This window comes from Oenanthe melanoleuca, chromosome 4 (genome assembly GCF_029582105.1).
Source record: "Oenanthe melanoleuca isolate GR-GAL-2019-014 chromosome 4, OMel1.0, whole genome shotgun sequence".
In the NCBI taxonomy this organism is placed as follows: Eukaryota; Metazoa; Chordata; class Aves; order Passeriformes; family Muscicapidae; genus Oenanthe; species Oenanthe melanoleuca.
The window spans coordinates 14,196,820-14,218,948 of record NC_079337.1 but is presented as its reverse complement, the minus strand read 5'-3'; the positions used below and the strand labels follow the sequence as shown (position 1 = coordinate 14,218,948).

Below are 22,129 nucleotides of genomic sequence, written 5' to 3'. Positions count from 1 at the left end.
ATTTTTTTCTTGAGCATTTTAGAAATAAAAGAAATAAAATGGTCATCATATGTATGAGGTAGTTGGGGGTCTATCTTTGACTGAGGGAGCCCTTGGAGTAGCCTTCTCAATGCTTTGTGTGGTAAAACCAATGCCCAAGTGTGTGTTCATCATACACTTTAACTAATTTGTGTTGCACTCCTGTGTGTTAGGTAGAAAATTACATGTATGAAATGTCTCCTTATTCCAGGAAAAACAGTGGCGGTTGATGCACCTGATGGACACAGAGCTCACTCCTCTCAACAGACCACCCTTAACAAAGGACTTAGCAAGTCTATGGGATTCCTGTCCATTAGAGGAACACGAGACGAGGAAGAGTTTTTCCAGGGCATTTCTGCAGATTACAATTCGGGTCAGGAAGATGTTTTCTGTCCTCATAGGTGTAAAACCAGCGAGCTTGAGAAAAAAGGTCACCTTCACACCGATGTCCCTCCCAAACGGAAAATATGGGCTTCTTCCACAGATTTGCTTTGCACTACTGACAAGGCAGCTGAGAGGGACCATGCTGGAGGCTCTCACAGGCACAGCCATCAGTGTGAAACATTTACTGTACGGACTTCTACTGCTGCCAGAAACAAAGAAGCAAGATACTCTGATGGGAGCATAGCGCTGGACGTCTTTGGGCCACAAAAACTGGACCAAACGCGCCACGTGCCTGAGACATCAACTTCTGCAGCAATATCAAGTGCCTTTGACAGGATAAGAGAGAGACAGAAGAAGCTGCAGCTTCTGAGGGAAGCTATGAATGTAGAAGGTTAGTGAAGCTTTTTGGTTTTCTGAGTATTCCAGTCATCAAACAAAGATTTCTCGTTATAATAAATTCGAGTTCTCTTGTAGCAGCTCTTGAAACAGCTGAGGTCTTCCCTTCATCTTTTTTACATAAAGTGAAGTTATTAGAGCATCTGTTGCCAATGAAGATAAATGTGGTTGTCCAGATTGCTTGCTCAGAATAGTTGATCTCTAACCAGTATCAAGCTCATCAATTATAATTAGAAAAAATAAAGCTGGTAACAGCCAATTGTCAAGTAATTTTCCTCGAAGGAAGATTGTCATCTCTAGCTATTAAGAGATGGATTTATGCCCCCAAGGAAAGGCAGAATTTAATCTCCAGATCTCTGGTTTTGTGCTGTATAACTCTGGATTTAAGCCCTTAAATATGATTGTTTTTGGCCTGGTGTTGAGATCTTCACTTCAGTGGGAATATTTCACACAAATTCCATCAGTTAAAAAAATGCATGAGGGAAAAAAGCCTTCATCATTGTTGTGGGGAAAGTTATAAAATGACCTTGATGTAGAACCCTGTAAGTGGAACTGCGTGTTTTATTTGCTTTGGTTTTGTGGGGTGATTTTCAGGGGCTGTAAGTTTGAGACAGTGGGATAGAAACTGAGAGCAGAGCTGGATCCTGCTTGTGCTGGGCCAGAAAGCATGACTTGGTCATCCAAGGTATATGGTACGACATACAAGGTGTGTAGGACAAGAGCTGTATGTACAGAACTAGCTCAAGCATTTACTGAGGTGCACTCAGACTCATGAGTTAGCCTGCCTTCTGTGTGACAGAAATAACTGTGAAAACACAGCCTACCTTGGTCTCCTTCTTCTGCCTGAGGAGTAAACACCTCCATATTAAGATAAAGCCTTTTGTCAAGGTTGAATTTCTGAAAATGCCCGCTCGTGCCCTTTGTGGCCTTCTTGAGAAGTGCTTGTATTGCAATTGGCACAGGAAGCCAATCCTTTCCTGTGCATGTGAGCCTTTTGTTCCAGAAAGGAGGAGTGTTACTGAAATGGCATAGGCAGGTTAAAAAGCTGCTGTGATTTCTGTCCAGCTGGAGTTCTCTTGTGTTATCAAATCAGCATCTTCTGATGAGGGTTACATTATCATGTGAAGAAATGAACACAGATGAAAGCAGCACTGTGGAGATACCATTGTTTATCTCTATAGCAGTTTACTATCTGTTATTATCTACCAGGGTATCTGATGTGGTACAGCTTGGTTGGCTTTTGGTTTAAGAGTCTGAAATCAACAGGGTCCATCTCAGGTATATGAGTCAATTTGGATCCTTGGAGATAGGCAGCTGACAGAGTTTAGGAGGAGGCCACTCCCAGCATTGGGAAAGCTCTCAATAGCATTGTTGTTCAGGAGTGCAGCTTTGTGCAGGTTTGTGTTGCACAAGAGCAAAACCAAAGCATGGCCAAACCCATTGATGAGCAATGGTTTATCATTCTCATTCAAGCAGATTGGGAGATGGCAGAAAACAAAACATGCCCATGCCTTGCAAACTGAGATAGGTCAGGTGTGTGAAACTACTCAATTCAAAAGGGGAATGGGTGAAAGTGCAGTCAAAGTAAACTGGAAACTGGGCCTTAATAGTCACAGAGGCTGAGTGACAAAGTTGTACAGGGCAGATTGAGGCAATAGCCAATGACTCACTGCTCAGCCTTCTGAATTACTTGCTAGGAAAAATGAAAAGACACTTTCTCAGCAGGTAGCTGGTTTTCAGAGTTTTCTATTTTCAAGGAAGGTGTGTTTCGCTCTTGATGGTGGGAATGTGTGCTTTACTGTTATATTTTAGGTTCTCAATTGTTCAATTTGTTCACTTAGTTAACTACTGAAAGAAAATCTTTTGGACCAGAAATGAGTTGTGAATGTGAATTTTTAATGAGCCAGTTTAAAGGAGTATTCTAGTAAGATGGATGATGCTTTCGCACATAGGAGTTAGTTGCTGTTATGTCTTATAGGGCTTGAGAAACTTGACTGGAATTATCTATTCTGCCTTAGTGAGCAGATTCACAAAAATCTTAATAAAGTCTGCTAGTCTGTTAAGACTTCCTTCCCTTTTCATTTTTTTGTTCCGTATGTTTTACTGTTCCTCATCTTACATTTTTTTTATACCAGACATGTCCCTTGAGATCTTTCATTGAAAGTCTCTTTGCCAGTTTTGTCTGTCAAAGAAATGAAAAATACAGTCTTGAGTTTTTTGTGCATTACTGTTGTGTGTAATTTTGAAGTACTTAGTGGGAAGACAGATATTTCCACATCCGACACTATCAAGTGTTAAGTGTGTGTGGAATTACTCTTCTGACCAGTGTAGCTGAGAGGTATGAGTGAAAAATAGAGAAGGAGAATAACTTACCTCAAAAGTTCATGCAGTTTGGAATGAGGGTTCAGTTCAGTTTGGAGGGGGAAGAATGGGCAAGGAGTCACAGGAAACAGGGTTGTGGTTGGGTAGCAGAGGAAACACGATCTGCTTTCTGTTTGGTAGGTCTGGGGGTATTTTCAGTTCAGTTGAGCCCAGGTCTAGGTTACAGCTAAGCCTGTGTAAATTGCATTAAGCCTCTGCTTTTGGCTGTATGCATTGTTTTTCCATTTTTGAATTGTGAAGTGACATTGGATTCTCTGTGAGTTGAACTTGGCGAGATAAAACTTCCCTCCTCAAACTACAAAGGAATTTAAGTGACATATGGCTTATTTTTCTTTAACTTACTTTGCGTTAAGCTGGAAAACTTTTTTGTTATTTCATAAAACCTTAAAGAGCTGACTGCCTTGGAAAAAGAAAATGTTCTTATGCACAGGCTCTGGTTTGCCAAGCTTTCACTCAGAACAGGTTTTTACAATCTAAATTATAAACTCATGAAAAGCAGAATTTATAGTGGAAAGAATGACAGAGCTTTAATTACAGCTGTGCTGTAATACTTTGCAGTGAGCTGCTGACCATGTGTGCACTGAAGTGCACTATAACATACTGTTGGAACATCTCAGATTTAGCCTCACAAGGCTTCCAAGGACCATGTCCTTGCAACTGGCTTGCTCTTGAACTTGCTGGCTTATGTTAATCTGCTGTACAGTTTCAGGGTTGAGGTTGTTTATCTCTTCTATACTGAAGATGATTGTTCATAATTAGATGCCATTTAGCCAGATGGGGGCAAGGGCAAGAGTCTGCTATAAGGTGTAGCCTGATCACCAGTAAGAGACTCCAAAAGTATGTGTTAATTTTATCAAGAGAGTAAGTTCTTCATCTTTGCCCTTTTGTTCATTCTTGTTATGGTGGTTTAGTGAAGAACTGATATGAAGTTGTTAGATGTTAAATCCAAACATCTTACCTCTACCTGGAGAGCAGATTTTGTTTAAGTTGTTCTTTTGAAACTTGGAAATTGTTGCCTGGCACCTGCTGATAATGTCCCATTTCTTTCAGAGAGAAAATAATATTATTTTACAGCTTGCAAGGCAGCTCAAGAGTGTGAAGGGGTAATCTTGCTCAGTAGCAAGGCACAAGGCTGTGGGATGGTAATGGTAGCCTTATCTGAACCTCTCCTTTTGCTTAGGCAGCTCCTCCCCTCAATCTTTGTTTTGAGGGTGTGCATAATTCAAAGTGAAAGGGTTTATGTGTTACTTGAGTGAATGAGTATCCTTTCTAAAATTTTTTTTTTAATGCAGTATTGTTTATGAGGATGTTGTGAGATGCATGAGGGAGCATAAAGCTTGCCCATGTCCTCATGGAATACAGGAGAACAAAACCAGTTAGGAGAGTAGTAATAGAGCTGGCTGTGGGTTGAAATAGCAGACAGGGGAAAAAAAAAAAAAAAGATGGAAGAATAGTGAAAAAGTTGATTTTGCTGAAGCTCTGGAATTCTGAATCCAGGCATGGGGAAATGGCGGGTGGTTTGGGAATATTCTCAAGCCTTTGTTAAATGTTTTTGCAGTTGGGAACCATGTGAATTCCAGACCCACAAGTTGTGTTTATTCCTCTCTCTTTTTATCTTTTTTTTTTTTTTTTTTTTTTTTTTTTTGCAACAGAAAACCCAGATTATTAAGTCCTCAGTTTTTTGTCTAATTATTGCTCTTGCTTCACAGAGTCAGCAGGAAGAGGCAGTAATATTCTGTATTTCTAGAGAAGAGTCTTTTCCTTGTAAGTCTTCTTCCATGTGTTTCATCTCATGAAACTGTTCTCATTGGCAACCTAAAGACTCATTTGGACCCTATTTATAAAATTTCCATGTTATGACAGCCTGTGTCTAGCTGGGAAAGTTGCAGTTAGGAAAACGGTAAATACCTGGATTTTAAACCCTCTCTTAGTTTGAAGTTGTATTTTTGAATAAGGGAAAATTTCTGCAAGTAATCTGGCAGCTGTTGGTAGCAGATTTATCCCAGCAGATTAAGCCCCAGAGGTTTGAACTTGGGAGCTTCTGTAGAAGTGGGTTAATGGGAGATTGGATTTAGGGGAGAAAAAAGAAATAGTTGCTTTACTAACTTAGCACTGTGAATTCATTGAAGTGCACATACTTCCTTTTTCTCTTGAATTTTATGTTCTGAGTTTCTGAGTTCACCGTGGGCCATTTGATTCATGGACAATGGCACGTCTGTTTGCATGTGAAAGCAAAGGAAGGGACAGTTTCATGGTGCTGTAGTGTGATTTTAATTAATTGGTGGCAAAATAGATTTTCATGTGATTGAATAAATTGAAAAATTGATTATATAACTTTAATGAATCTGAGAGGTAGCATGAAGGACTGATACTCTTTCAGTTAGAGAACTCCAGCTGTTGATTTTTCTGAGACAGAGATGCTGGTTTTTCGAGGAAGAAAATATTTGTGGGATGTCTGTAAAATACAAGTATATGGCATCAACAACTATCACTTTGTACTGAGTTACACAGCAAGTAAACCAGCTCTTGCAACTGTGTAATTGCACAGCAGAGTGGCATCTGCTTTATCTCATCTATCAAGCTTTCAGCATCTCACACAATCTGAGATTGTAAAGTATTGACCAAAAATTGACATTCTTAGTTGGATAAAATATTTAAATTAAAACAGGCAAACAACTTTGTTAGACAAACTCTGTCTGGGCCTGTGTTAGTTTACATAGTTTATCCCAGATGGCATGATCCAGATCCAGAAAACAAGGGTGTCTTTCTGAATACAGGACTCTTGAGTTCTTACCAAACCCTGGCTTTGTTATTGTTAATCTCTCTGTTTTGCTTTCCAGCCTAGCACTAGAAATGTGTGTTCTCTGCAGTTTTCCAAGGCTACATTTTTCTCTGTAGATTAGATCCTGCCAGGCCCACTGCATCAGACTGGGCTCCCTAGGGGGTTGCCTGGATGGCTGGCTGCTTGGACTGAATGTGCAATAGAGCTTTTTCATGTAGACTGTGAGTGGGGGGATCTTGCAAGTTAGAATGAGCCTCTCCCCTGGAAGTCAGAATGGGTTAGTTTCCTTCGTCAGTTCTTGGATATGAATCCTTACCAGGAATTTGAATTGGATCTTGATGTCCTTCCTGTTAAACCTATACTGGCTTGCATAAGATAGTTCAAGTTTTCTTAGATGAAAAGAGGAAAAGAAAAGGAAAAGCAAATGTGAATCTAATCTGTTGATTTAACTCATGGGAAAGAAGTGAATCCCAGCTTCTCCTGAAGGACAGTTAATGTGTTTTAAGTGCTATTATAGTACCACTCTCCTGTAATAGACACCCACCAGTAAACTTCAAAGGGCAAACAAGAGCTTTCTCCCTGTCATGAAACCTTTGGTTTAATTCTGCTGCCTTCTCTGTGCCGCCAGAAATAATTCTGTAATGATGTGTATTTGAAAACTTGTGTATCTGATGTGACTCGTGTTGAGAATAATGAAATTCCAGGCTGAATGTGGTTCTCTGATTTCTGTTGAAGTTGGCTGAGGTGAGGCTCTCTGTCAGTGGCTTGTCTGGGCTTGCAGGTCTTGCCTTGTGTAAATAGCGTGTTTTGTTATTTTATGCTGTGTGAGGTGCCTGGGAGGTTGTGCTCTGCTGCTTTTGATAGGGAACTTGAAAAAGCACCACTGCAGTGCTAAGACAGATCTTCAACTTGTAATGCATCACATACCTTTGCATCATGGAGCTACCACATGCTTATTTTGCTTATTACTACAAGTTTTATATATTCATTTTAGTTACAAATGCTTAAAATGTGTTTAAACTCATGGAGTTTTTTCTGTTAAGGTGTGAAATGGTTCAAAGTGTTCTGGCAAAAGGCTGTAATCTAAACAGTGAAATGCTAAGGAGAGTAACTGATACCATTATTTTTGCTACAATGTGCTTGGTGTTTATAGAAGTTAAATCAGTTCTGAAGTCTCTCCTCAGTCACCAATTTTTTTTTTTTAACACAAAGCGAAAAAACCCAAGCAACTAAGACAACAAACCAAGGCCATTTGGAATTCCCAGGGAAAATTGTAAATACAAGGGATAAGTTGTTTTATTGTGGTCTTTAGCTTTTGTTGTCCTTTTCCAGCTCCTTCCCAGCCAGACAGACTAGAAATTTCTGCCTACTTTTGAAACTTCTGTATGAAAAGCTAAACTTTAATTTGATCCCAGAACTGGGACTTTGTGACCTTTGGAAGTCAATTCTTAATTAGAAGCTTAGCTTGGACATGATCCAAGTGCCTTCTTTGAAGTTAAATCCTAATATGATACGTTAGAATTGAGGAGAACTTGCTGGAGGAGAGAACATAAATTATTTGGATGACTATGCAAGCATTAGAGATAGAATATTCTCAATATTTGCATTTTAATTGAGTATTTGCAGGTCTGCAGTACATGTTCTGTCTGTGCCCCAGGGAGGAAGGGACATGGTGCTGGGGGATGTTCAGGGGGTATACACAGACATTAGTGTAGGCCAGTAGAGGACTGGAAGGAAGATGACCCAGCAGCAAACACATCTGTGTATATTTTCTCTAAACTGAGCAAAATGGTTTAAATCTAGAGGATTTACATGGAATTTCAGGATGTAGCTTCTTAATTGCCTTTAAACTTTGCCTGATAGTCTTCAGTGCAGCCTAGCATGGAAAGGTTGTTGAGTGCTTCCAGCTGATGAGAATACCTTTGCTTGTGTTCTTGGGTTGAGTGGTCTTGATTAGAGAGAAGGAGGTGGCAAGACAGGAGTGTGGTCCTGTCTCCAACTCTATTGTGAATAGATTTGAGCCTTGTTGGGCCTTATGTGGGGGTCTGTGACAACATTGAGATAAACAGTGTGTGGAAATCTTGCTTTTTGTTTCTTGGCTCACTGACTTCTTGGCCTACAGCATGGCACCAGCTCCTGCTAACAGGGTGAGTCAGGAGAAATCAAACACCCTGCAGAGTCCCATATCACACCACCACCTACAAACACTTGTCTCATGGTTTAACTGCATATTTCTGTTTTACCACAAGTTTGGTTTTTTCAAAATTTAGTGTCTCAAAGAACCAGAATGGAGCCATAATTTGTGTGCAATTTGAGAAGTCCCGGCTGCTGACTAAGTGGAAAAAAATAAGTCTGTTTAAAATCTCACGTCATATTTTATTGTTGCCTCTCCATCATCTTGCTTCAAAGTCAGTTCAGCAGACTTGAAAAACCTTCAGCTAATAAAACTACTGGGAAACAAGAGGTCTGGTTTTAGTTAAACATTTCAATACTGTAGCTCCAGTGTCGTGTTTGGATTGATGCCTCACTTAAGAGCTGGGAGCATTTTAAAAACACATCTCCAAAAGCTACCCACTGAATTTGGTTTTTATTTCCCATGGTAGGCAAGTAATTGCTAGACTGGGGGCAGATTTCTTTGTTGTAAAATCCACAGCGTTGAAAGTAGCCATTGTGAAAGATTGAAGCAACCTCACTGCTCCCACACAGCCTCAGTGGGTTCTTTTCATCTTGTTCTAGGTCCATGTTGCTCCTTTCTGAGAGTAGTGTAAAATGTTCTTTGGATTAATTGGGTTTTATCCTGTTAAACTACAACTGGAATTGGCTGGTGAGACCTGCTGGTTTCATGAGTTGTTTTGCTCTGCTTGCCTTTCCCAGTTTTCTTGAAGATTCTCTACACAGCCCCAGTGGGTTGGGTAGAAAAGGGGGCAATACTGGCTTTTAGAGGAAGGTTTTGGAAACAGTCCAAAGTGAATATGAACTAGTGTTTAGTTCTTGGAATACTGCATTAGCTTACTTCTTTTCATGCTTTTTTCCTATTTGGAATTTTTTCTACTTCTGTAGGAAGTCTATATGAGTAGTGTTGTTGACTAACCTGTAATCTGACCTGATAGAAGTTATGCAGCAGGCTTATTGTTCCCTCAATTTTTCACCAGTGGTTTTGTTTTCTGGACGTGGAAACTTGGAACTTCTGATTTCCTTCTTGCAGCCTCCAGAAATATCTGCTCATGTGTTCCCCATTTGCTATCCCTGCATTGCATATTCCTTGCTGTAGTGACTGGCACTTGTTTTCACAGCAGTTACATCTGCTTTTTCTATATTTCCGCTTTTGTTTTCAAGAACATTAACTATAGTCAGACCAGAAAAAGCCTCCTGCAAATAAGGACACCTGAGGTTTTTTGTCTCACTTTGATATTGAAGCATTGGTATTCCCAAGATGTAGAGACTATTTTTTTTTTTTTTTTTTTTTTTTTTTTAAATATGTGTGTTCTGTATTTATGCACATTCTGTGGGTGGTTGTTGGCCTGTGCTTAGGGAGGTTCTGGGAGATGGTTGTAAATGTCAAGCACATTCTGTGGAGTCCTTTGCTCCAGTTTGTTATTTATGTAATCCCCTGAGAGTAGGAACTGAGACTGCTGTATTGATTTCTCATCACATCAATTTAGCTGTTCTGGTTAATTAAATATTCTCTAGGGGCTTACTAATTGATTGTTAATCATATTTTGTGGATGTCAAAGATGAGCTGAATTATAATTTTCCAGTGCTTGCTTTATCTCTGTGGATATTTTTCTTTTTATGTCATAGAGGAACCAGGGACTGAGTTCTGGTAATTGCTCTGTACATGCAAGAGGTGCACACCAAATGTTTGTACCTGTTTTGTTTGCAGGAGGGATCTGTGTTTTTTTTCTTGGGTCTCAATGGGGTTTTTTTAATACTAGTTTTACCTTGGAAGTGACGTTGAGGGAAGTTCAGAGGAGGTGGCTGAAGTGGGATTGCCAAGAGGGGCCAGGCTGACCACAGAACCCTCAGGCCATGGGAACAGAATGAGACTGCACAGAATCCTCTGGGTGTTTGCTTTTAGACTCCATAGCCACAGACAGGCATTTTTAAATGATTTGAAACTATTTTTGAAAATTTCAAATGCTTGTGTTTGATTTTTACATTGACTGTTGCTTTCTACTTCTGATACCTTGATTTAAACTTTCAGAGCCTTTGAGAAGGTACAAATCTTATCACAGTGATGTTTATAGTACCTCGAGTGAAAGCCCATCTGTTATTTCTTCAGAACCAGATTTCAGACAAGGTAAGACCTATGTTTAAAAACCAACCAACCAAAATCCAAAAAAAACCCAAAAAACCTAAAGAAAAAAGTTCAAGATGAAAACCAGACCCCAAAAGTCTTTAATAGGGGTCTTGATAATTATCCTAGTTCAAAGTTCTAAGATGATGAAATTACAACATCATGTACATATCAACATAATGTTCAGTCTGTTCAGAAATGAGTTTGACATTTAGCACTCTGGGAGGGAACTTGATAGGAAAAGCTGGAAATAGTTAACTTTTTACTAGAAGTGTTCTTTTTTCAATAACATGCTGCAAAAAAAGATGGAGTTGTTGTGCACAGTAACAGTGAATTACAAAAGCTTTATATGGAACCTCCATGGTATAATTATATTGGTGGGTTTTACTATGAGGGTTAAGTGGTTTGTAATTTATATGCCAAGGATTTCAGTGTAATGCAAAAATACTACGTAGTACGGGCTGTTTGTAAGATAAATTTAAGTAGTTTCTATTGAATCAATGACTTGAAAAAGCAGGAGATGATACAAAGGATTTATTGCTGATGTATGGCAGGAAGAATTGTCTTTGCAGAAGCGTTATTAAAAATGGAGACAAATCACTGTGGTGAAAATTAGGAAAGGAAACAATAGTTAGGAAGCTGGATTATAGCTGCACTATATGTATTCTGTATGCACAGAATTCCAGCCCAGCCTCCACGTACTCACTGCTCTCTCAACCTCCTTTGTCATTGTCTGTCCTTGTGCTTACTGAGCCAGAAGCCTGAGGAGCAGTAATATTGAGGATCCTATAATTTCCCTTTGCTTGCTTGCAGTTTGGAACAGACTGTTTATGTCTTCTAGGCCAAAGTCAACAACTCCAAAGTCTGTACAGGCAAGATAGAGCTGTCTGCTGCCTTTTAGTAGTAGTATATCTGGGCTCAGTGAAATGACTGTCAAAAAGAACTATTTCTAAATCAGTGTGGCTTTAGTGTGTTCTGCAAGAACTCTCCTGCCAGTTCTGTTTGCTGAGGGTACAGTAAGAGGGGAAAGTGAAGTACTGTGGAAAATCAAGTTTGAAGTGTAGCATCTCAGGTGCTGCTACAGGAAGATCTCCCACCAAAAGCTGTAATTTTACACAGAATCACAGGTTGATATATTGCCAAAAGGAAAAACAACCCTATAAATTATAATGAGGAGTCAGATTCCAGGGATAATGATTAGAAGTTCAGATACTGCTTTCTTAACTCCTTTTTTTTTTTTTGGTGTACTGGATGCATAGTTAACTAGCTGCTCTCTTTCTGGTCTGGAGTAGTTTTGTATGATGTCTCTGCCATGTGTTTGTCTCAACTTATGGCTGACAAAAATGAAGTAAGCACAAAAATGAATTACCTTGGGAAGGTGTCTATGCAATTGTGTGGGGTTTTATTGTGATTTCTTTTAGGCCTTCCTTAGTATTCTTCTTCAAAGGACTATCAGCTATTTTTGTTGGGGTAAGATAACTCTGAAAACTGAAATCAGCTTCATAATGCTAATTTGTTTGATACTGTAGTGCCATTGTGCAGATCACATTAATTTGATTCCTTCTGAGTAATCTCATATGACTGATAAATCCTTTAGTTTTAAATGGGATTACTCTATGTGCTTTGTTGCCCAGTCAGGTATTAATTTGTCTTTTGTTTGCTAGTGAGAAGAAATGAAGGTTTCAAGAGAGATGATGCCAGTGGTGTGTTATCAGGTGCTGATGATATCTCCACATCAAGTCAAGCTAATTCTCAGAGAACAAGGTAAACCCTTTGAAAACAATATATCTTGGAGTACTTTTTCTTTATCAAAGAATATATTCTAAATCTGCAGGTGAAGTTTTTCACTCCCATCCTGCTTCTGGTTAAGATTAAGGCATGTAATACTTGAATGAAAATAGCATTTCAGAATTCTATCTTGCATTCTGAAGTAGAAGTCTCATGATGCACAGTAATTTAGAGGTTAGTTGGGCATCCACATTCATTTCTCATGTTTAATGGAGACTGGTTTGAACTCTATCAGATTGCTGTAACTGTCAGAAGGTCAAGGGCTATGTTCTGTTTGGAAATATTTAATTATTTTTAATTGTACTTTTCCAAAATAAAGTTTTTGAAATTACTGATATTAATACAGATTTATTTGCAGGTTTTTGCATTTAATAAGGAAATGGCAGCATGCTTATTTCCTTAAAATAAATCAAAAGCCATACATTTAGTTTGGTTATTTTGGCAAAATCTTAGTTCATGTTTTTGTTTTCGGATTATTTTTTTAATGCCTCAGCACTTATTAAGCAGGCCAATTCAGTAACAGTTTGTGCTTTTTGAAAGTTACTTTGCTGTGCAGTGTATTCAAATATTGCACCAATGTGAGTTTCATTTTTTCAAATGCCATTCATCAATACAGCTTTATAAGGTAGGTTCTGCTTTGAACATCACCTTAATACAAAAATGCAGGAGCATATCTTACCATACCTATTACATTTTGAGAATGGTTGCACTCTAAGGTTTGAAAATTTTTATTGACATTGACATTTTTGATTTAAAAGTTTGTTCTGGTGTCTGCATAATCACCTTGGAACATTTTATCAAAATGATGCAGGTAATTTTTGTAGCAAGGAGTGAAGAATAAAGGCACATCTTTCTTCCCCTCAAAACCGTCTCTTGGCAGCTTTTTACTTTGCCTGCTGCAGATCAAGAGAAATATTGCTTCTGTGCTCAATATTCTAGGATATTTATATGGTTTTGGCATATGTTGGAGGGAAATCCTGCTCTATCCTATTAAAGAAATGTGGAAATGTGTGGAGATTGGGCCTGTGTTGGGTGATGTGACACTGCTGGTGAATGTGTCCTCCATGTTCTCTTAAAGCAAAGGTAATGTTGGTAAATAGGGCTTAGAGCCTTGCTTTGAACATGGAGATGAAAACAAGTGTCTGCTCCTTGTACTATATTGTATGCCAAAAATGGATCTGGCTAAGGCAGGGTCTCAAATGAACTGCATCTCAGTGCAGGTGAGCACAAGGAGAGCTCCTTGGAGGTCATACAGCTTTCGGCTACTGGTTTGATGCATTGGTTTCCTTACTATCTGCACTTTGCTGAGAAATGCAGAGTCATCTAATAACCTATATGTTGGCATTTCTGGCGGGGAAGAAGTATTTAGGTGCAGCTTAACTGAGTCTACAAAGCTTTGTTGTCAGGAATATGATATCTGTGTAATTCTGTATGTGTTAATGGTGTTGACACTGTGGGTATCCAGCTCGTCCCCACATAGTGTATGTGCTTTGGTGGCAGACCAGAGGATTACTGGTTTATATTCTGTGTAACCCTGTTCAAGAACTGTACATTTTTACTTTGTGCTTTGTGCTCTCTTAGCACCACATGAAAATGGCAAATCATATTATTGCCACTGTATGTACAATATGTAGCTTTCTTAACTTATTTGCCTTTTTTTTTTGTATTTTGGTGAAAACTGCTGAGTCAACCTTCATTGTGCTTTGCCTTTAACCCAGGAAATTGCCCATTCAGCACTGTAGTTATGCTTCCAAATAAACCAGCAGTAATTTGTGGATGCCGATAGAGAACTTTTGTTTCTATTTACAAAGTATTTCAGAAACAGAAAGTAGTATGTGGTATGTAAATGAGTCACATTGTAAATGAGTCATTGTTGTAAATGAATCGGGCCCATTATGCAGGTGAAAATGCTGAGGTAAAGCAGTACATAGTTTCTCATGGTTTGTTTCACATTATTTTATATTACTCTGTTAAGACTGGTACCTTTAATGGATGTAATTTGTATATGTGTGAAATCTAGAAGTAAAATATGTTGTGCAAGCACAGCATAGACTTACCTGTTGTACTTAGCAATGGGATGAATTTTACCTGTATGTAGCTATATAGTATTTTTTACTTTTTCTTTAATCTCCTGTTTCCTTGACCTCCACTCTGATAGCACTGCACTTGCACAAAAATGTTATGGTAGGGTACCACAGCTAGTTATTTACCGATTTTCATAACTGTTCACCCACTTTTATAGGTGAACAAGTCTGGGGTTTTTTATTAATCTAACTACCAGACAGTACATTCATCCAAGATGAAAAAAATAAGGCTGCCAGCTAGTTCTACTAGCTTTTTTTGCAGACCTGCTGAGAAACAGGACAGCAACCACAAGCAGAATTCAGTCCTGTAATAATACTTAGATTATACCTCTGTTAATAATATGAGCTGAATAGAAAACAATGTGCTCTCTCTATCTTACTACAGCAGTTCCTAAAAGATTCCAATGCTAACAAGTGTGAAAGGAGTTCCATCCAAGATGATAGTTAGTTAAATGGGGGATTTCTAAGGGAATAATATTTTTATCCAGGACATTGCAGGTTGCTGCTTTAAAATGTCCTGTGTTGCAACACACCATGACTTTTATAACTTCGGGTCTCAAAGCAAAACTGGTGATAACAAGTTGTTCCAAGGAGCAGGATCTCAGGGTTTATTTACCTGCTTTGGCTGGCCATTTGATTCCAGGGTTTGGGGAAGTATATGCAACTTAATCCATTAGTTAAATTCCATCAGCACTTGGGAGCATGTTTCAGTGTCTCTCTTGCATTCAAGAGATATCATCAATACATCTTAATTTTGTTGTTCCTGTGACATATTCTAAGACCCAATATGTATAATTATCCACAGAATTATCCTGATAAAATTGAGTTGCAAATCAAATAGGAGGATTTGGTTTTGAGGGAGGTTTCTTTTAAAAGAAGCAGCAAAGCTGTTCAGAGTTATCAGAAGGTGCAGCTTGTGCTGTTTGGGTGGGCTGGCCTGATGTTAAATTAGCAGAAGCCATAGATATTCAGTATTACCCTTCTCATGGACTGTGACTGTTATCCTTTATGCTTCTTGGAATGCATTCCTTGTGGCAATGGCTTGTGTCTTGTTTCCTCTCTGCTTCTGGTATTCCTTGGTTTTTTTTCCAAGTTTTCTTTTGTTTTCTTTTTCTTCCTTTACTATTTCTTCCTTTTTCTCTCTAGGAGCAGCAGCTGACATGGATCTCTTCCTTCTGTTGCCTTTTCCTTCCAGTAGATTTCATTTTCATATCCTTCCCACCTTACCAAAAGGCATCCATCTTTCTCAGTCTATTCCTGACCTTCCCACTGCACTAATCATTAGGGATTGCCTACCTGCTTCCCTTCTTCCAACTTCCTTCTCTGATCCAATACCTGCTAATTTCTTGGTAAGTACACCAGGTGAAGAGAGAATTCACTTCCCTTTTTCTTTTCAAGCGTCAGCCTTCCAGGTTTGTGCCCTCCTACCATCTGCAGGTTAATAAGCAGCTGTGGGATTCTGGTTTGCAGTCAGACACTGATGAAAATACAGAGTAGCAGCCAAGTACTTGTCTGATGAAGCACCACACAAAACACATTTCTGTGATGCTATCTGTTAGGAATGTAATTTAGATTTTTTTTTTCTTTCCCAGTAATAACACTTGCATATTCAGAACTTCACAAACAAGCTCTCCTGTACATTTCAGCAGTATTTCCTTTTCTGTAGGAGAGATGCATTCCTTGTCTGGGAACATAAAGACTGAATCCCCATAAAAACTGGCAGTCTGACCACAGTTAATTTTACTGACCCAAGATGCTGAAACATGCAGATTTGTGTTTGGTGATAGTGCTTATGTACTAAGACAGGAAAAAATTTAAACCCTTAGGTTTTTGAGCTTCCTCCATGGACACCCCACACCCACCCCAATTTTCAGAGAAATTAGTACAAGTCAATAGATATGATAAAACCAACCTAATAATAAAAACTTCTCATTGTTCCTGTTGCTGTATGTTTTTAATAAGGCAAGACATTTTTCTGCAATAGGTGTTTTCACAGTAGCAAGTTTTTAGATAGAGCCTGCTGTAACATGTCTTTTTCAAATGTCTTTGATAATTCATAGATATTTATGTTCAGAAAGTGTTTGTTTTTGTTTTATTTCAGAGCCCATCCTTAGACCTTGATCTGAAGGGTGCTTGTGGGTGTATTTAACTTAGAGTTTTGTCAATATTCCCATATATGTCAATCCTAACAAATTTCCTCCTGGTGAAAAGCTAAGCATGTGCATGTGTTGGCAGGTCTGAAGCCTTTTCTCATTTCTTTGTCCTTTTAGGTGCATGTTTTTCAGTCTTTTGTAGAAAAAAACAGAGGAGGGAGAAGGGAAAAATTGCTGTGAAAGCCCTGCACAAGGGAAAGGATAATGGGCTTACATTAATACATTTGTTCCATGACTACTCTGTATCTTCCTTGAAATTCCCTTTGAGGAACTTTAGCACTGTCATCTTCTTATATTTAACTCTTCTTATTTTAAGGCTGATTTTGTATGCTAGCCAATGCCACTTGAGTATTAAAAGTATTGGTATTCATTAGTAATGTTGTGAAAAGATGAAAATAAAATTTGAAATTACATTCACCAGTTAAGCATAGACAAGTGTACTGTCTTGGACAGGTGCATTTTTCTCTTAGTTTATTAACAGATTTGTTGCTCATAAAACATATCTTTAGATTCTCCTAGGAAGTAGGTATATAAAATTAAAGTATTTTATTAAAGTCTGTGTATTACCTTACTACAAAGGGCCATGTCACTCAGTGCAGGATTACTCCATATTTATGTATATTTCTAAAGCTGACTACAATGATACACAAGCTTCTAAACATTTGCTTTTTCATGAAAGCTACCTTAGTTTTCCCTGTCCATTTTTGTTTAATAATTTCCTCTGTATAATTATGTTAACAAGGGGAGAACATTGCTTTTTCTTGGTTTAGGATTTCTACAGAAGGCTCAGTTGGTTTTCATTTAGTTTAGGATTTTAAGGTGTTGTTCTGTAAGCATGGGACAGAGAGAAGTTGGGAGTGGAAGTTGGTTTAATTTTTCTTGGATTTCTCAGTTGCTCACATTTTCTAACCAATTATTTTATTTTTGAAATAAAAAATGGCTTTTGTTTACCCAAGCAGGGCGTGAATTTCTTTCCTTATATAAAGAATAAGACTAATAGGATGTTTGGGATCAATACTTGCAGAAAAGAAATTGCAGATATGTCACTGTGGTTTTTTGAAATACTGATGCATTTTTTGTTTGTTTTTCTCATTTTTTATTCCTTCAGATTATAAATTTAGACTCTAATTTAGTCATTGGCATGACTGTATATCAGCCAGGCCATTCTTGGGAATTAAAAAAGAAGGAACTATTTTCAGCCAAATAAGATTATGGAAACATTAGTGTGTGATATTTAGAATAGTTTAGTATATAGGATGTTTTTACATAAACATTTTTATGTAAATATTTCAAGCTGTACTACTTCTCAGGAGAAATCAGGGAATAAATATCAGGCCACGCAAACAGAAAGTGTTGGAGCAATATTTAGTTAAGAGAAAGTACACTATTATTTCAGATTTTTCTTTAATGACATGTTTCTGAACATGCCTTTTTCACAGCCCCCACATGAATACAAAAATTAAGATATTTTCAAAGTGTTAATACTTTTCTTCTTATTGCGCATTTACTAATTTTGCACTGATTCACTGGGTTTGTAGTGTTGAGCATTTCTTTCAGAGTGCAGCTGAGCCTTTATTTTCATATGAAAAAGTGAGGCAGTTCTGCAGGCAGCTGCAGAAACCTGGTGTGTTTGCTTATTTTCTGCAGTGATGGATTGCTGTGCAGAGGTAACCTCCTGGCTGCTGAGCAAGTGTGTTCAGTGTGGTATTTGATGATGGGTGTTTGTGCTTGGTGTTTCCACTTGGGGATGTGCTTAAAGCAGCAGAATGTCTTGGGCATACCTGCTAATCTGTCATCCCCTCTGACTGTCCTACAGGCAGCACGAAGCACCATTTGAAGGCAAGCTAATAAGTCAAGAAGTGATGCTGAAGCGCCAGGAAGAAGAAATGATGCAACTGCAAGCTAGGATGGCTCTGAGGCAGTCCCGGCCTAACCTCTACCCAGGGGATGCAATTAGATCCTCAATGCTTGACATCACCAGAGACCCACTGAGGGAAATAGCCCTGGAAACAGCCATGACACAAAGAAAACTGAGGGTAATGTCCTGAGCTCAGGTGAACTCTTGTTTTCATTGAAACAGAGCTGTGTCTTGACTGAAACTCTCGTATGTGGGATTCATAACCTAGGTCCTGTAATAAACAGTCATCAGCACATGAAATACCAGGTGTGTGCTCCTGGCCTACTTTCACAGGGTAAAACTTCTGAGGTTTTGTAGCATTAGTAGCTACAGAGCCTAAAGTGGCATCAAGAGATGCTAAAACAGACAACAAGGCTCGACAATTGCATCAATTAAACAGTGTAGCATCCTAACAAAGGTAAGGCATAGGTTTTCTCCTCTGTTCTGTGGTGTTTTCTGCCACTTCATTTGCATTCCTCTTTGTGGAATGTGGATGTGCCCCACCAGCTTTAGAGGTTATTAATTGAACAAGCTGGGAAGGTAAAGAGAGAGAGGATTCATTTGGCTCATAAGTTCACTTAAATCCCTGTGCAAATTCTCTTTGCTTTCCCAGCTGTCTTGGTATGTGGATGAAATATAGAATTATACACAAAGAGAGACACAGAGGTATATAGGTAAACAGAGTGTCTGATGTGTTGAACAGATGATGGTTTGATGCCCTCTGCTGCTACTTTTCATGAACTGGATATTTTTTATTTTTTTTTAAGTGAGGATGGGAAAACTTGAAACAAGACTCAGGAACTTGCTGCCCTAATACAGAGGAATAATTCCTGTATCTGTCTCCAGTTCATCACATTAAGATGAGTTAGTTCATGTAGGCTTTAACTACCAGGTTGGTTCCCCTCTCTGTCCCCCAGCCCTTAAGAGGTTTTTGTGAAGATGTTCTACATATAGTACAGAGTAGGTAGCAGGCAATTGCCAAATTTTAGCTTTTGGGCCCTCTTTTGCATTTGCAGGGCAGGAGTTAACTGTGCCCCAGCCTGTTGTTCCAGCAACACAATGTTCATTCACACTCTTTTGTGATTTGCAGAATTTCTTTGGCCCCGAGTTTGTGAAAATGACGATTGAGCCATTCATCTCCTTGGATCTACCGAAGTCTATCCTGGTAAGAAATTGGCTGTTCAGCCATCTGTGGCAGGGGAAGTATGTTAAACCAACACATGTGTTTTTATCACAAGTGTGAATGTTGAGAGATTTCATTTCACAAAATGCAGACTAAGAAAGGCAAGAGTGATGACACCAGGAGAAAAGTAAATGTGATGCTTCTGAGTGGGCAGAAGCTGGAGCTGACCTGTGATACCAAAACGATATGTAAAGATGTCTTTGATATGGTTGTTGCCCATATTGGCTTGGTGGAACATCACTTCTTTGGATTGGCTACTTTAAGAGGTAAGAATAACTGCTAAATTGTTTCTTCTGCCCCTATTCAGTATTCCCTTTAAGAGATATAGTGCTTATAAAGTCATTGTTAGTCAATGGAAAGCTTTGCTGTTTAATGCCCAGTTTCAGCGTTATAAATCTTTATCCTCTATCTGGTGCAAATATTTGGTTTTCATGCTTTTTACCTTTGGGCTTCTGTTTAATGTTTGTGGCAGACAATGAGTTTTTCTTCGTGGATCCTGACATAAAGCTAAGTAAAGTAGCTCCAGAAGGATGGAAGGAAGAACCAAAGAAGAAGAACAAGCCTCCTGTCAACTTCACTCTGTTTTTTCGCATAAAATTTTTTGTGGATGATGTCAGTCTCATACAGTGAGTGTATGAAATTTTTATAGCCCCTTAAACCCTAAATTTATGGACAGAAGTTGAGTATTAATCAGTACCAAAGGTGGTGTGTGGGATTTTTTTCATTATTTTGTTTTATGTTCCTGTCCTAGGCACACACTGACATGTCACCAGTACTACCTGCAGTTGCGGAAGGACATCCTAGAAGACAGGATGCACTGTGATGATGAGACAGCCTTGTTATTAGCATCCCTAGCTCTCCAAGCTGAGTATGGAGATTACCAGGCAGAGGTACATCATCAATTTCACCTTTGATCTTGTTGAGCTGTGATCTTGCTGCTTCATTAAAGACTAGACTGTGATCTGCCACACGTGCTCTGCAGCTCTGCTCCAGACTGGAAGCTCAGCTGATATGCAGCAGATGTTCCTAATGTCTAGCACAGTTAGTTGCAGAATTCAGTGCAAGATCTGAGTGTTAAAACCTTTTGGTTTTTTGTGGAGGAAGTAGAGTCAGGCTTGAATATGGAGAAACTGATATGAAATTAAGCTGTGGGTCAAAATGGAGATTAGATTCCCTCCCCTTACTCAGAATCTTATGATCCTCTGAGTTGTAATGTACAGTTTTTTGTATAAATGAAAGTTTGTACTATGGTTGTGCTCATAGGGCAGTAAATGGAGGTGCCATCACAAAAATGTTTTGTGTTGCAGGTGCATGGCTTGTCCTATTTCAGACTAGAACACTATGTCCCAGCAAGAGTGATGGAGAAACTGGATCTGTCCTACATCAAGGAAGAGCTGCCAAAACTGCACAGCACTTATGTGGGTGCCTCTGAAAAAGAGACAGAGCTAGAATTTCTGAAGGTAAGTGGGCAGCAGTTGGCTTCCTTCATCTGTGGCTTAAGAATTCCCTTGTTGGAATATGAGTGCATGGACTTCAAGTGAAAGCACAGTAAAACAACTCAGGCTCTGAATAACACTGAAAGGAAGAAAGCTGAAAAGATTTTTTCCAAAAGACACATGATAACAAGCCAAAAGAAATCGTAACAGATGGAATTCTCTCATTTTTTCCAATCAGTAGTCTTAGCTCAAGCTACTATTGATCCTGTGTTTGCTCTAAAGGAAGCTGTGTTTATGAGGCAGCACACCCTGTATTCCCCATGTCTTTTGTACTTTCTGTAGAGGGAAAAAAGCCCATAAATCACAAAAGAAATTGTTACAGCTAATGCTGTGTGTGTTGCTTGATATGAAGCAGTCCAGAAGCACTGCCAAGGAGAATTTTTGTGCAGGTTCTCTGTAAGATGATAGGAAAGGCATTATCCACAGATATATTTGGATTATTCTAAAAGGACCTATTGAGAAATCTAACTATGGTGTTTGCTTGTGGGATAATAATCAGGTTCTCCCTTGATCAAAATGAGTTCAGGGAGCTAAGGATTGTGTTGAAACACCAAATAACCATTACATTATAATTCCACAGCCACACTGCAGTTCCACCATCTCTGAGTATGTGAAGAAGAGGCATTCAGCTGACTTTGTCCATTCCAAGTCTGTTGCTCATTTTACAGAAGTGTTCTTGTAACTTAGCCACAGAGAGCAATGTAGGGGACATGATCCTAGCTAAAACCTAGCCTGGGGTAGAGGTGTGGTGAGGAGAGCAGTTAGATTCCCCTGTTTGATTCATTCCATCAGTCTCTTACACCAGCACAGGAAAGACAACAGGGGTGAATAATTGGGAGTGCAAGGTGACTGAAACTGCATACGATACCTTAACATTATCACAGAATTGCAGTGTTAATTTAATTCTGATTTTAGAAAATGTGTGAAGTACAAGTGCATCTCTCTAGTTACAGTTCCTTGCTAACAGCTGCTTTGTGCAAGTTTGATTTGCTCACATGTGTTCTCTAATTGTGCTTTCCCTGTTTGATTTTAATAAGTGTTGGGTTCATCTGCTGTAGTCTAGCAGGTCAAGAGGTACTACCAAGTCTTAAAACCCTCAGCTGTGTCTGTCATAATAGCTGTAAACTCTAAGTGGAATCACCAGGCAGTGAGGATTATTTTTACTAAAATCCACACATGTATATGCACACGTGAAAGCATTTATAGAGAGATATATAATATTCATATAGTGGTATAAAAACTTGTAATGGACTTAAATTCATACTTATA

The 22,129-nt window shown here is 38.8% G+C and overlaps 1 protein-coding gene across 1 annotated transcript in view; it reads left to right on the top strand.

Moving 5' to 3' along the window:
• The window catches only part of PTPN13 (protein tyrosine phosphatase non-receptor type 13), a 108,830-nt gene that overhangs the window by 52,439 nt on the left and 34,262 nt on the right, over positions 1-22,129 (top strand). The window contains exons 7-15 of the mRNA XM_056490408.1: positions 230-793; positions 10,167-10,262; positions 11,924-12,023; positions 18,101-18,320; positions 19,272-19,346; positions 19,456-19,630; positions 19,837-19,990; positions 20,116-20,254; positions 20,672-20,824. Of these exons, the coding sequence (XP_056346383.1) occupies positions 230-793; positions 10,167-10,262; positions 11,924-12,023; positions 18,101-18,320; positions 19,272-19,346; positions 19,456-19,630; positions 19,837-19,990; positions 20,116-20,254; positions 20,672-20,824 (1,676 nt within the window). The remainder of the gene's footprint in view (positions 1-229; positions 794-10,166; positions 10,263-11,923; positions 12,024-18,100; positions 18,321-19,271; positions 19,347-19,455; positions 19,631-19,836; positions 19,991-20,115; positions 20,255-20,671; positions 20,825-22,129) is intronic.